Here is a 14515-nt window from a genome sequence, read left to right as displayed (position 1 = left end):
ATTGGCTCTCATTTATACTATTGAGTCCGTTGACCAGTTGGCCATTGTCTCCTCTTCACTGAACATCATCAAGAACAAGATAACACATTTCCAAGCTGTTTCATGCAGATATTTAAAAGTACCCCGTATATACTCGAGTATAAGCTGACCTGAATATAAGCCAAGGCACCTAATTTTACCACAAAAATCTGGGAAATTGACTTGAGTATAAGACAAGGGTGGGAAATACAGCAGCTAATAGTAAATTTCAAAAATAAAAATAGATACCAATAAAATTACATTAATTGATATATCAGTAGGTTAAATGTTTTTGAATATTTACATAAAACTGTAATTTAAGATAAGACTGTCCAACTCTGATTACCTACTCGAGTATGAGTGGACCTGAATATAAGCTAACCAGGATCCTCAATTGAGTTTAAACCAAGGGTTTTTTTTTCAGCCCTAAAAAGGGCTGAAAATCTCATCTTATACTCTAGTATATACGGTAATTTGTTTTGTATGCTTTCTCATTTTTCCCAGTTGGAAGTTCAAGTGTTATTTTTTAAATAGATATTTGGGTATTGGTTGCAAATGTGTCCTTCTATAGTAGGAAAGCATTGCAACTTGTTACTTGTCTCCGGTGGCAATTATCCCCAATCCCAATACGTTTAACAAACTTAATTTGGATTGCATGAAGCCTACAAAGAGCTCCAAACTTCTGGTTTGTATTAGTACAGTCTGTGGCAGCTGCAGAGTACATTACCCTCTTCCAGCATCAAAGACTACTGCTTTTGACTTTAAAAAAATGTGACTGTTGTACTCATGGCTTGTATGCTAGACAATCCTATGGGAGTTGCATGTGTAAGGCACTTTTTTGTCTCGGGCAGCAGTTCAAAGGCATAAGGACATTATTTAACTATTTAAAATATCAATTCATATTTAGCTGTTCTTATATGGGCCTTCAAGTGATTCACCATACAAAGACTGATCAAGTTCAAAATTGCTTCAATAATGCCACTGGATCTTTTACTGGGTTTCTAGTCAATAAGAAAATCGGCACTGCCCAAAATGCTGTTTCAACTATATTATATGGTCATTGTAGACCCATATAATATAGGTCAGTGCAGATCAAACAACATTATTTGGCAGTGCCGATCCAGAAGTATTTAAGAATAGGTAGTTTTCAACAAGCAATAAAACATTCTGGGAAATATAAAGCTAGCAAAAATGGGGTTTTGGCTCTTCTGGAAAAAGTGTACATTTTGAGAAACAGTTGAAAAATTGCTATTGTGATTTGGTCATCTTGGGGGATAGGAACTCACTTTATTTAAAAGGGTGGTAACATTAGATGATAATATTCCTAAGTAAAGCTTGGTTTAGTTAGTTTCATTTTCTGAGCTGTCAATTTTTTTTGGCTTCTGATTTTTAATTTTTCTCTTCATGCATTGTTAAGACTGGAGAATGGTTTGGCTGTGTTAATGTCAGATTTTTCCATTCTCATTTTAGAATTTAAGTTTTTTTTGTTTTTTTTAAAAAACCTAATATATGGTGAATAGTATTCTGTTTTATTAACACTTTTAATTCCTCATTTAAAATAATTAAATAAAATCCTTAGCCAGAAAATATTTTGAAACTATAGTGGAAATCATAACCTTTCACATGTAATAGCCTGATGCCAGCTGGAAAGTCAAGATGAGCATGCTGAAGTGTATGACTAATTTGAAACTGTTTCTCTTTTAGCAGCTTCATGAAACAGTGAAAAGGAAGCTTGATAGTTCTGTTTCACCTCAGAATGGTGACCAGCAGAATGGCTATGGTGACATGTTTTCTGTGCCCAAGAAATTGCGTCATGAAGATAGTCTTGGTGGATTGACCGGCTCCTCCAATGGAATTCCTCCTGTATCTCCTCTCCATCAACTTGACAGCAAACCATCCAGTGGAGACACTTTGCATCTCAATGGGAAACATTCCATGGGGCTAGATGGCATCAACAAAAAGTGTCTACCAGACTCTAACCTCCAGTTGAATGGAAGCAGTGATGCTAATGACTCGTTTACTTTGGGTATTAATAAAGAGCTCAAACAAGAACCACCAGATGATCTTCCTTGTATGATTACGGGACCAGGAAGTTCTATATCTCAGAACAACTTGATGCCGGATCTTAACCTTAATGAGCAAGAGTGGAAGGAGCTCATTGATGAACTGAACAGATCAGTGCCTGATGAAGACATGAAAGATCTCTTTACGGAAGACTTTGAGGAAAAGAAGGATGCTGATTCTACTAATTCAGCTGCACAAACACCATTGCCACAAGACATCATCATAAAGACTGAATTTTCTCCAGCTGACTTTGAGCAAGATCAGATGGGATCTCCACAAGTCAGATCATCTTCTGCTGGTACAACCTTTATTGGTACCTCTTCTGTCCCTGTTAGTGCTGCTTCTCCAACAGTTAGTAATTCTCAAACAATGTTCCAGCCGTCTGGTCAATCAGTGACTGATAATCCCAACCAGTCCATGATGCAATCACCCAACCAGTCTCAGAATGTGCAGAGGCCTCTGCCTAGTTCACTGTTACCTGGACAAAATACAGGGGGCACTAAAGAGATGTCATCTGCTAAACAGCTTCAGCAAATAGCGGCAAAGCAGAAGCGAGATCAGTTGTTACAGAATCAGCAGCAAGTCCACCAATCCAACCAGATTTCTAGCTGGCAGCAGTCAGGGTCTTCTCATAGTCCACTGACTGTCCCATACACCATGGAGAATCCCACTAGCCCTTCAGTTTACCAACAAGACTTCAATAATCAGAAACTCATGATATCCAATATACCAAACAAGAGTTCTCCCAGGGCTGGTTATCATGGTGGTAATATATTAAGCCATCAGCAGAACAACTTGACCCAAAACTCTGTGTCAAATCAAACCTCTGTACTGGACTATGGGAATACAAAACCTCTTACCCATTATAAGGAATGTGGACAAGGGGTTACATTATCTGGACAGAACAAGGCCGCTATGTTGGCATATATGCAGCAGCAGCAGCGTCAGCAGCCCACATTGCCTCATATGAGTGAAGAGCAGAATGGGATGTTTGCAGTGAAGAAATCTGGAAACATTGCATATAGGCCTCTAGTATCACACAGCCAGGTAAGTGTATCTAGTGATAGTTTGGATATGACTAGTAAGATTCATTAAGTGGAACAAATGGGTAAATGGGAGGTTCTTACAGTAGAAACTTAATATAGAAAGTAGTGAAGAGAGTGTCAGTGTGGTGTAGTAGTCAGGGTATTGGACTACATCTCTGGAGGCAAGGTTTTGAATCCCTGCTTGACTGTGGAAAACCACTGGTGGAAACTGTGGAAACCCATTGGACAAGACCAATTCTCTCAGCCTCAGAGGGAGGCAAAGGCAACCCTTCCTCTGAACAAATCTTGTCAAGAAAACCCTCTAATAGGGTCACCATAAGACAGAAATAACTTGAAAAGTGCACAAGAGTAGAGATAATCTCTAGCATTAGCCCTTTATTGGGTAAATATGCTTTCTTGTTTTGACTGAAAAAGTATGACCTCATATGTGATCTGTATACTGCCCATGATGAGATCTATATACTGCCCATGATGTTTGCCGCTGAATTTATACTTTAAGGTATTACTATTTTTGGAGGACGGAGGGAGCTGAACAAAATAGAACCTCTGTATTTTGTATATGCAACATAGATCTGTTCTTTAAACAGTTCTTTAAGATCTGTTAAATAGAGTGTAGTTAATATTTGAGTTAGTTTGCCTAGGATTGAAGATTTCTCTTTTCTTAGATCTTTATAAAATGTACTATAATTGGCAGTTTGATTATTTACTTTGCTACATGAGAATAGATGGCATTGTGGATTGGATCAGTACACCACACGTGGTATTGCCTATTACCAGTGCTTGCACACAGATAATGTGGGAAGTCAAAGAATTTCTCTCTCTGTTGTTGTGTGTGTTTGGTGTGAGGGCCTATTAAGTACTGGTACATGTGGGAATTACATGTAATAAGTAATTAATATATATGTATATACATATAATAATAATAATAAAAAAACTTTATTTATACCCCGCCACCATCTCCCCAACGGGGACTCGGGGCGGCTTACATGGGGCCATGCCCAGAACAGTACAATATAGCAAAATATAAAACAACATATCATAATACAATTAAACATACAATAAATAATCATATACAATGCAACACTATATATATATATATATATATATATATATATATATATATATATATATATATATATATCAGGGCGGGCCGCATGAGACACTTAATTAAAACTTGGGGTGAGAAAAGGATAAGAATACAATCACGGAGACCAGGGACATAAGATAAAAACAATCTAGAGGGTAGATGTTGGGGGAGTAACAAAAGAAGTGTATAATAGTTACTCTCCGAAAGCACATCGGAAAAGCCAGGTTTTTAAATCTTTCCTGAAGGCTAAAAGAGTGGGGGCTTGCCTAATTTCGATGGGCAGTGAGTTCCATAAACGGGGGGCCACAGCAGAGAAGGCCCTCTCCCTTGTTCCCACCAGGCGGGTCTGGGATACAGGCAGTGGCGACAGGAGGGCCTCCCCTGATGATCGAAGAGATCGGGCAGGTTTATGGTAGGAGATACATAAATATAGTTGCAGTCTTCAGTATGCTACTGTTAACTGAAAATTGTGACATTTTGGTATGCAGTAGTTGGGTCTGCAGTAAGAAAATAACAAAAAAGGAAACACATCCCTTTGCCTTATTGGAAACGGTTCTTTTGTAAATCCCCTTGGCTATAGAATCCTTCTGGGGCTGCTGTTCACAGTGAGGCTTCTTGGAGCAGCCTCTAGGTGGCAGCTTCTCCACATGGAAAGTTGTCTCCTGTCTCCTTTCAGCCAGAGCTGGAGTTAGGCAGCTGTGATTGCCTGGTGAAGAGCCCTGGAAATGTATTTCTCTATGCAATATCTTTCTACCTGCTTTTGCAGGAGCAGAATCCTCCGGCCAGTGTTCCTCGCATTCCTGTGACTGTTACTGGCCCTGGTGGGAGCACACAGCCTCCAAGTGTTTCCATGGCAGGTAACCATGGAAACACGGCCTATCTCAACAGTCAGCAGCAAGCGGCTGTAATGAAGCAGCACCAAATGCTACTTGATCAGCAGAAACAGAGGGAACAGCAGCAAAAGCATTTATTAATGGAGCAACAGAAACAGTTCCTGATGGGACAGAGGCAACTTCTTGCTGAGCAGGTAAGAAAAAGGAGAGCCTGATGGACTTAAATTGTTATTAGAAATGAATGTTAGTGGTTTAATGTTAGCTGACTGTTGTGTTCACAGGAGAGTGGCCCGGTTCGCTTAATTATTCTCAAGACATTTCCTTATGCCCGTGCAGAGACCACCTTTCTTCACTAATTATCAATGTCCATTCATCTCTCAAGTCTTGTTTTCTACTGGCCCTGATTGCATCTGATGGACTTTGGTTGTAAAAGGGTGGCTTTCAGTTGTAAATTTGGAAAAACCTCTTAGCACTCAGAACAATTGAACGATAGAATAATGTGAGCTTCACTGTCTTGTGGTCCTAAATCTAAAACCAACAGAGATCTTCCAGGATTTCTACAGTGAGCAAGGAGAACTGTGGGCCATCTGGTACCCTTCAACTCAATGGTTGTCAACTTTATACTTTTAAATATAAGATAAAAAGGTCTTGCATAACACTTTTAGAGGGAATTAACTTTGCCAACTGTGGGAAGTTTTGATATTACAGTGGTGTACTGGTAAGAGATCCAGTAGTTCAACATCATATATAGACCAAGCTCAGTGAGACAGTCTTTAAAATATTTTTATAGATCTTGTACAGAAAATCCTTTGCAAAAACTGTGCATCGGGAAAAAGCTATGTAAAAATAATTGCTAGTATGCCTAAAGTAGTTGAAATGAGAGACAGGAAGGATGTACTGCTTCACAGTCCTGGTAGCTGCCATTCAAAAGCTGAGTTGAAATTGGTCCAGAGTAGAAGCAACAAAGACAAAGTTTTGCCTAATCTTTACCAGGAAAGGATTTGGGAGAGAGTTTGCAAAGTAAAGCAGTTTAAAAATTTGAATAATTTTCAGAAACGCAGGAGGTTAGGTAGATAGTAGTAAATCAAGATGGACATGTGTCATAATAGAGTGTTAACTTCGACAGGGTTGTGCTGAAATTATTTTTGTAGGTGAAAAAATCACTAAAATCAACAAAGAATGGGAAATAGCATACGTTCAACTAATAATAATAATAATAATAATAATAATAATAATAATAATAATAGACATTGACAAAATTACGATCTGCCAACTGCAAAAGGCCACCCTGCTGGGATCTGCGCGCATCGTCCGAAAATACATCACACAGCCCTAGACACTTGGGAAGTGTTCGGCTTGTGATTTTGTGATATGAAATCCAGCATGTCTATCTTGTTTGCTGTGTCATAATAAAATAATAATAATAATAATAATAATAATAATAATAATAATAATAATAATAATAATAATTGTGTACTTTTTAACTGTCTCTACTTTTGGTTCGAGGCGGGGTACAGTCAAATACATCTATAAGATCACATATTAAAACATAGTTAAATGCTATCATAAAGGAATATATTTAAACATACATATATTAAAATACCTGAAACAAAAGTCGAAGCACAATAAATATAGAATGTGATTTAAAAGTTAAAACTGACTGGGTAGGCCTGCTGGAAGAGGCCTTCAGTTGCCTCTTAAATTCTGACAGCTGATTTAGCTGTTGTGTCTCTTCCAGCAGGTCATTCCACAGTCATGGGCAAAATGGGATGGTTCCTTTTCGTCCTGCTCAAAGCAGCTCAGAGAAAGTGAAGGAGAGAGAGCCAGTGTGTAGTATTTTGAGCATTGGATTACAATTCTAGTGTGAATCCTCGCTTGTTCGTGGAAACTCATTGGGTGATGACCTTAGACAAGTCTCTTTGTCTGAATTAATCTTGCCAATAAAAACCTGTAATAGCCTCACCTTAGAGTCGCTATAAATCAGAAATTACTTGAAGACACAGAATAACAAAAAAAGAGAAACACAGGTTTTTAAGAATGTCAGTTCTCCATTCTCTTGTACTTGAGATTAAAATGTTGAATTAGGTTTTTAAATCGATGTATTATTAAGTGCAGATCAGTAGTCATATTACTCTCCTTTGTGTTCATGATATTTTGTGTTCCACTTGGTTGTGTTTACATTTAAAGAACATTTTTTAAAATTTCTAACACATAAAGTATCCTAGTTTCTGAGTTGTCTCTATGATGATATTAAATTCAAAATAGTTATTGACTCATACAATAGGAAATGTTTAATAGCTATTTCTTTCTTTAATAATCCTATAGGAGAAGCAGAGACATCATCAGGAGCAGCAACTCCAGAGGCATCTAACTCGACCGCCCCCTCAGTACCAAGACCAGACACCAAATCCATACCAACAACAGGTTGGACAATTCACAGGTAAATGTCAGCGAGATTGATTTTCAAATGCTAACTAGAGTGGTCCTTCAGCTTCTCTTAATTATATATTTAGTTAATTTCAAAATACTGACTACTACTTATATGTTTTTGTGTTTATGCTCCATGGAAGCTGTTTCTAAGCATAAATGTTAGATTATATATTTTCTGAACTATTCTGGTAGTCTTGGTAGTCCAGCATTTCTAAAGAAAAAGCTCAATTTCTAAAGCTCCCAATTGTTATTGACTGATTTAGAGGGGGAAAGTTACTTTCGGCAGGGCCCAGTGTCAGTATGGCTAAGCAGCAGCTATGAACAAATTTTCCACAAAAATGGATTATTAGAACTTGTACACACAGCCCAAATGAGGAATAAGGTAAAGGTTTCCCCTGACGTTAAGTCCAGTCATGTCTGACTGTGGGGGTTGGTGCTCATCTCCATTTCTAAGCCGAAGAGCCGGCGTTGTCCGTAGACACCTCCAAGGTCATGTGGCCAGCATGACTGCATGGAGCGCCGTTGAGGAATATATGCTTGATTCTTTCTCTTGCCCTTTTCTGATGGTTGCAAACTAGCATGTGATAATAAGTGCTTTGTAGCATATGATCTGTTTTGGGCGAGTGGGCTTATTAACAAAAGACCCTCCCCATAAATGTATAGCAGAGTAACTTATTAGCTGTAGCATGACCCAGCACTAGTGGCCAAAAGTGATAAAAAGAACAAAAACCCCCAGACCAATGTTATCTCTTCCTTAGGAGGCTTTTCTTTATAGCAAAACAATATGGTTGCACTATTTACAAAAATAAGGTTTCCATAATACAAATAAAGTTCTTTATTCTTCCTTCCACACTGAGCTTCTTTTTCATGCAGAGAAACAGCTTCTAGCTTCGCTCTCACAGAGCCTCCTCTCACACTGAAGTTACACAGGAGTTTCACACAGTAGCTTTACACACATCAGCTTTACACACAGCAGTCTTCACATTAGACTTCTCATATGAGGCCTTCCACGTGGAGTGTCTCTCACCGAAGCTTCTCACATCAGGCCTTTTCACAATGAGGTTTCTCTCACACTCCTCAGGACAACACTAGCTTTGGCCCACTAGCTCTTAACAGGTTTCGGACTACTCACTGTCCTTACGGCGACGCTAGTTGTTTAACCCTTTTAGTGTTTGACTCACATTTTTGTAATTAAAAATATCTAGTTAACTTTTAATATTTCTGACAGTCTGGTCTGTCCATTTGCCAGCTGCACATTTAAATAGGAACCCTAGCAAATGTGTTCACTGGTAAAGGTTGTCCTGGTTTTGGACCTATTGTACTTATTCCAGTGTCCCAACAGTGAAAGCGCTTTGGCAATGGAATGAATTGCCTGGAGAAGTGATCCATCTCTGGATCTCCTGAAGGTAGCTGAACAGCAATCTGCTAGGAGTGTTCTAGTTGGAGATCCTGTACTGAGCAGGGGGTGAACCTCATGGCCCATATATCTGTGATTATATGCTTTTCTTCTCATGTCTATCATGATTGTTAGCTGCCTTGAGTCCATATGGAGAGAAAGGCGAGATAGAAATAATGATGGTGATGTCTTTGTTTTTCATTTTAACTACCATATAAACTTATATATAAGTCAACCTCATATATAGGTCAAAGGCAGACGTGGGAGCAAAAATTAGGGATTTTACTTTTACCTGTGGCTATGTTAAGGGTAAAACTTAAGGGCATGTAACCTTCCCTTGCCCAGATTGGAGGGAAAAAGCTAGCCTTTCTTCAACCTTTTTTCTCACTGGTAAGCAGCAATGTGAGGGAACTTGAAGAATGCGGCACCACCAACATTTTGGACATATGAGGTGGTGCAGAGTAGTAGTCATTTTTAATAGGGTGGTACTATATAAATGTAGCCTCGGGTGGTGCAGCGGATTAAATCGCTGAGCTACTGAACTTGATGACCGAAAAGTTGGCTATTTGAATCCAGGGAGCTGGGTGAGCTCCCGCTGTTAGCCCCAACTAGTGCCAACCTAGCAGTTTGAAAACATGCAAATGTGAGTAGATCAATAGATACTGTTCCAGCGGGAAGGTAACAGGGCTCCATGCAGTCATGCCGGCCACATGACCTTGGTGGTGTCTACAGACAACGCTGGCTCTCCGGCTTAGAAATGGAGATGAGCACCATCCCCCAGAGTCGAACACGACTAGACTTAATGTCAGGGAAAAACCTTTACCTTTACAATTACCACTGTACTTCCTGAGGTGGATTACAGTGGTGATACAGACTTTGCATGTGTCTCAAGACTTGCAAAGAAACTGCCAAGCCTCATGAGTAAGCTATTAAAAATGATCACCACTTCATTTCAGGTGCCCAGAATGGCAGGAAGCACAGAACATTTCCAGTATTGATTTATACATAAGTTGGCCGAGGGCTTTTTGTGATCAATTTTTGACAAAAAAAATTTCAGTGTATACAGTACCCCACTTCTTTTCTGAAAAACTTTTTAGAAGGTTAATCTTCTTAGTCTCTGTGCCTCACACAAATGGGTTTTGCACCTGTGCAGATATACTTTTTGGAATCTGGAGCTGAATAACCTTGGTGGGGCATCTGCCTCTTGCACTTCACAACGTCCAAACCTATGAGTCCTAAATTTAGCTGCAAAACAATTGTACTGCATGGCTCAATAGTTAAATTGTAGCATGTCACCTAAATAGATGACAAGTGTTGAATGAATTCTTATAAACACTAGTGCTGAAAATCTGCTTTTATATTGTAGGTTCATCTCCAGCAATGGCAGGGGTCAATAACTTGGGCCAGTCCAACTCCAACAGCCCTCGCATGTTTTCGCAGCCACAGAATATGATGCAGATTGGAACAGGGCACAGCTCCGTCTCATCAAGTAGCAGTCAGCAAGATCGAGGAGTAACTCAATATAGTGGCTTGCAGAGCATTCAGCGGAGCGGTTTGTACAACATGGCATCTGGTATGACACAGATGGTTCCACAGCATGCTAATCCTAGTGTCAATGGGCAGCCACAAATGCAGAGACCCCCAGGTTTGGCTCAGGGCACTGCTCTTCCTGCTGGATATGGACAGAGCACCCTAGGAAATCCAAGCATTTCTCAGCAACATAACAAAGGAGCACTGAATCCCACGTTGCCCAAACCCCAGATGACAAGAATGCCAACAACAATTGGGGCACAAAATCCATCGTGGCAGCACCAAGGCATGTCAAATCTGAATGCCCAGGCACAAGGAAATAGTGGTTTAGCGTCATTTACCCCCAGCTCCACTTTCCATATGCAGCAGACTCACCTAAAATTAGCCAGCCAGCAGTTTGCGCAAGGGATGCCTCAGGTCAGCCTCAACCCTGGCAGGCCCATGGGCTCCATGAACACGTCTGTTTCTGGACAGGTGTTGCCATCCATTAGCGCCCAGCAGAGGACGAACCCCCCAACCCAACAGCCGGTCCCTTCCCAGCAGGTTCTGCCAGGGTTGAGCCAGGCCGTCCCGGACCTGACTGCTTTCAGCCAGAACCAGAGCCAGCCAATGCCCAGCCGGGCCACTTTGCACTGTGGTCAAGGCTATCCTTTAAGGACAGCAAGCCAGGAGCTGCCCTTTGCCTACAATAGCCCATCCGGGGGCAATGGACTGCCGAGCCTGCCTGGGGATACGGATCTCATAGACACTTTCTTGAAAAACAGGACTTCAGAGGAATGGATGAATGACTTGGATGAGTTGCTAGGGAGTCATTAAAATATGGTTTAGGGTTTTCTCTCCCTCTGCTCGGTTCTTTTAATATTTGAAAATGATTTTTGGACCAAATACCTGTGGCATTGAGAAGATTCACAGGCATTAGTGGGGATGTATTGGAACTGCTCCCTTCTGGGTTTAACAGCATGAGAAGTATACACTAATTTGATAGGAACTAACATGATAATTTTTGTAGCGTGTCTGGAACACTGCACATGAATACAGTCCCAATGAGTTTGGTGTGTATGGCAAGTTGGCCCTTTAGAAATTTCATTTAAAACTTTGTTTTGCATTTGCAAAACTTAAATGTTAACCTGTGCAAAGGCGATGCAGAGACTTCTGTCAAGGAAGACTCCCAATAATTCAGTATTAAGGCAATCTTTCCTACAGTTAGTACTTGACAGGTTTCTTGATCTCAATTTGACCTGCTAACTAGTAGAAGTAGCACCCTGAGGAAAGGATGTGGAACTGTTATTTAATTTTTTGCAGGACCCTCTCTGGTTTAGAGGGGACAGTCTTCTAGTCACTAGTGATATGTGCCTGTCAAGATATGAAAGTTCATAATAGCAAATGGCTTTCTGTGCTGGAGATGGCCAGGTAGTGAGTTCTTTGTCGCCCTAAACTGGGGGCCTCAGTCTTAATTGGTTTATAGCTTATTGAGCTAAGCAATTTGCACTGCTGTGGGAGGGGTGGGTTGGGACTGAGCTCTTGGTTTTTAGAGTTTTTTAAATTGGCCAATCAGACTTAAAATAAAGTGTGTGCACTTTTTATATCTCCTTTCCAGCATTCATTAAATGAGACAGTTGGATTGATCACAGCTTATTTCTCCCCTTTGATCCGGAGAGCATTTATAATAAGCAATGTTTATTGTTGCCTCATGAGTGCTGTCCCAATAAGAGCAGCATCCGTAAATTTTGGTCACGCACGTGAAGCAAACCTTGTGCCTTGGAAGATGTTAACTAACATGAAAAGAAATGCAGTTGCGGCACAGTGATCTGGGGCAGGTACAATACTTTATTAAAGGTAGTTTCATTGTGAAAGGCCCCAATGCTTTGGGGAAAACGGTGATTGAAATTCCTTAGAAATATATAGAGTCCTTTCTAGAAAAGCATAATGGTCTGTGTGCAAGGTTTCATGGCTCTGTAGGGTCAGTTCCATACAGGATGAAGAAATGAGAGAATTAACATGTTACCAAAAATTCTTCTGCTTGCCAACAAGCCACCTTTTGCCTTAACCTTTAGTTTATAAAGGTAATAAATTTGAAAGTTGTTATAGATGCACAGATACCTCTCTGTTCCTTTCTCTGGGTTTTCTTTTGTTCTTTAATGAACAGGACTGTATACCTCCTGTTTTAAGGATCCCTTCTTTACATCATCACACCTGCAACTGAGAATCAAAAAAATTCCTTCACGTCAGGCCTATTCGGGAGCATTTCTACACAAGAAAAGTGTAGAAAGGTCTGCGATATTTTAGGCACAGGAATAGTTAAAGGGATAAAACGGTTGAACCATGGGAAGGAAAATACTTTTCTGTATCTGCAGTGTTTTTCTCAAATGTGCACTTTGGAAAATGAAATCTGCTTTAACACTACTTTTTTATTTAAACTTTTTTCCCATTAGTTTTGTTGTATGTGCTTGTCACCCATGAGCAGGCTACATGTGTCATGCGAGTGAGATGTTTGTCTTGTAACTTGATAGACGGTTGATGGGGGGAATGGAGAAAGCTGCGTGTGGATGGGCGGTTCCATTGCTGAATATCCAAACTGAAGCAAATTACATGGCTTGTATATTTTAAGCGTTTCTGAGCGGTGGTTAATTTAATAAATGAAGCGGATGTCACTGAATATTATTATGAAGTAAATTAGGTTAGCTTTAAATTTTACTAATCTTTTTCACAAGTCATTCAACTGAATTTGTGTCCCTGAGCTTGGGTTTAATCAAAAAATTGATCCAAGTTGAATGTCATCAGGAAAATTCCTTTTCATCTTTGTAGCTGCTTTTTGTTTTGGCCCAGGGAAAAGGTGGGGTGGGGTGGAGTGAGCACAGTTATCCTTGTTTTGTAAATGCCTTGGGGATTTTGCACCAGTGTGCCTTCTTTTTCTCATTGGAGGTGCTTGGGACCTCATACTTCTTAATTGTCTGGGTTCTGCTGATTCCCCCTTGGGCACACTGACTAAAATGCCAGTTTTTATGAAGTTTAAATGATATTAAATTCTAGATAAATATCCAAGTAATATTTGGGTACAAAGAAATGCAACACCTTGTGTTTCTAATGCTACAATCAGATTTTGACATCCAGTAAAAGGCTGCTGTTTCTTCTATTTAGCCTAGTTGTATAGGTCTTTGTCAACTGCAAGTGCATGCTGTTTCAAGTACTATTTACACCAAGTGTTCAGCAATTTGGCCTTGGGATATTTTGGAAAGGCATGTAGAAACAAATCCCTTGAAATCTGTGGGTAGAAACTTTTCAATCATAGCACACAAGGCAACCTTGTGGCTTCTGTCCCTGCAGTTATCCAAATTGTGAAAATGTAGCATTGGTGGAACAATAGCGGTGTGTTATTCAGTGATTCTTGAACATGGTGGCTGGTTGGGGAAAGGCTGAGTGCTGGCCTTCGGTCCCTTGTAGCAGTTCAGAAACATATGTATGCACTTGAGCTTTCCATTTACTGCAGCTTCAGAGCAATAAGAGTTCCCTGAGCTTTACCTAGCCTGCTGCCTCAACTTTATTTATAAACTGCGGTGGGTCTTGAACAGATGAGAAAGTGTGCAAACGTCACTGTTCAACATCCACTCCCTTCCAAAAACCCCACAACTCAATTGAAAGGGTGCTCAATTTTCTATCCTACACATTTTCTTTGTGTAAATAAATGTTTACAGTTTTATATTAAAGACTGAATAAGAATTAGATCTTCTGAGTGTATATTTTTTACTTTTTATAGATTAAAAACTATAATTCTTTATATATATATATATGTGTTGGGGGTGGTTATAAGTTTTACACTTGTTTAAATGGTGAACAGTTCAGATTTCAATCCTAACATATTTTTTGTCAGTGAAATGTATAAAAATCCCATTAATCCAGTTTCTTTAACTATAATTACTGTGGCACACCAAAAAATCTTTCACTTCTGTTATATCATTATAAAAATAAATATTTTGCTAGTGTATTAAATGAGTTGTTGTGGTTTGTGAAACATTGTATGAGCTGTCTATAATTTTGCATTATCTGGCTGTTGAAACTGACTCTGTATACATTTATATCCCTTTTCTTGAGATACGCATTGAATTAGTGAAAA

General features: G+C 39.6%; 1 protein-coding gene across 2 annotated transcripts in view; it reads left to right on the top strand.

Moving 5' to 3' along the window:
• The window catches only part of maml1 (mastermind like transcriptional coactivator 1), a 36282-nt gene extending 21891 nt beyond the window's left edge, over positions 1–14391 (top strand). Inside the window, exons 2-5 of one of the 2 annotated variants that reach the window (XM_062973874.1) lie at positions 1726–3129; positions 4982–5242; positions 7374–7488; positions 10241–14391. In XM_062973874.1, the coding sequence (XP_062829944.1) occupies positions 1726–3129; positions 4982–5242; positions 7374–7488; positions 10241–11220 (2760 nt within the window). In that variant the 3' untranslated portion in view covers positions 11221–14391. Of the gene's footprint in view, positions 1–1722; positions 3130–4981; positions 5243–7373; positions 7489–10240 lie in introns of both variants that reach the window. The other variant, XM_062973873.1, reaches the window with a different exon arrangement.
• Positions 14392–14515: the final 124 nt, after the last annotated feature.

Source organism: Anolis carolinensis, chromosome 2, assembly GCF_035594765.1.
Source record: "Anolis carolinensis isolate JA03-04 chromosome 2, rAnoCar3.1.pri, whole genome shotgun sequence".
Taxonomy (NCBI): domain Eukaryota; kingdom Metazoa; phylum Chordata; class Lepidosauria; order Squamata; family Dactyloidae; genus Anolis; species Anolis carolinensis.
The sequence above is the reverse complement of the archived record's forward strand: the minus strand, read 5'-3'. Positions and strand labels throughout refer to the sequence as shown.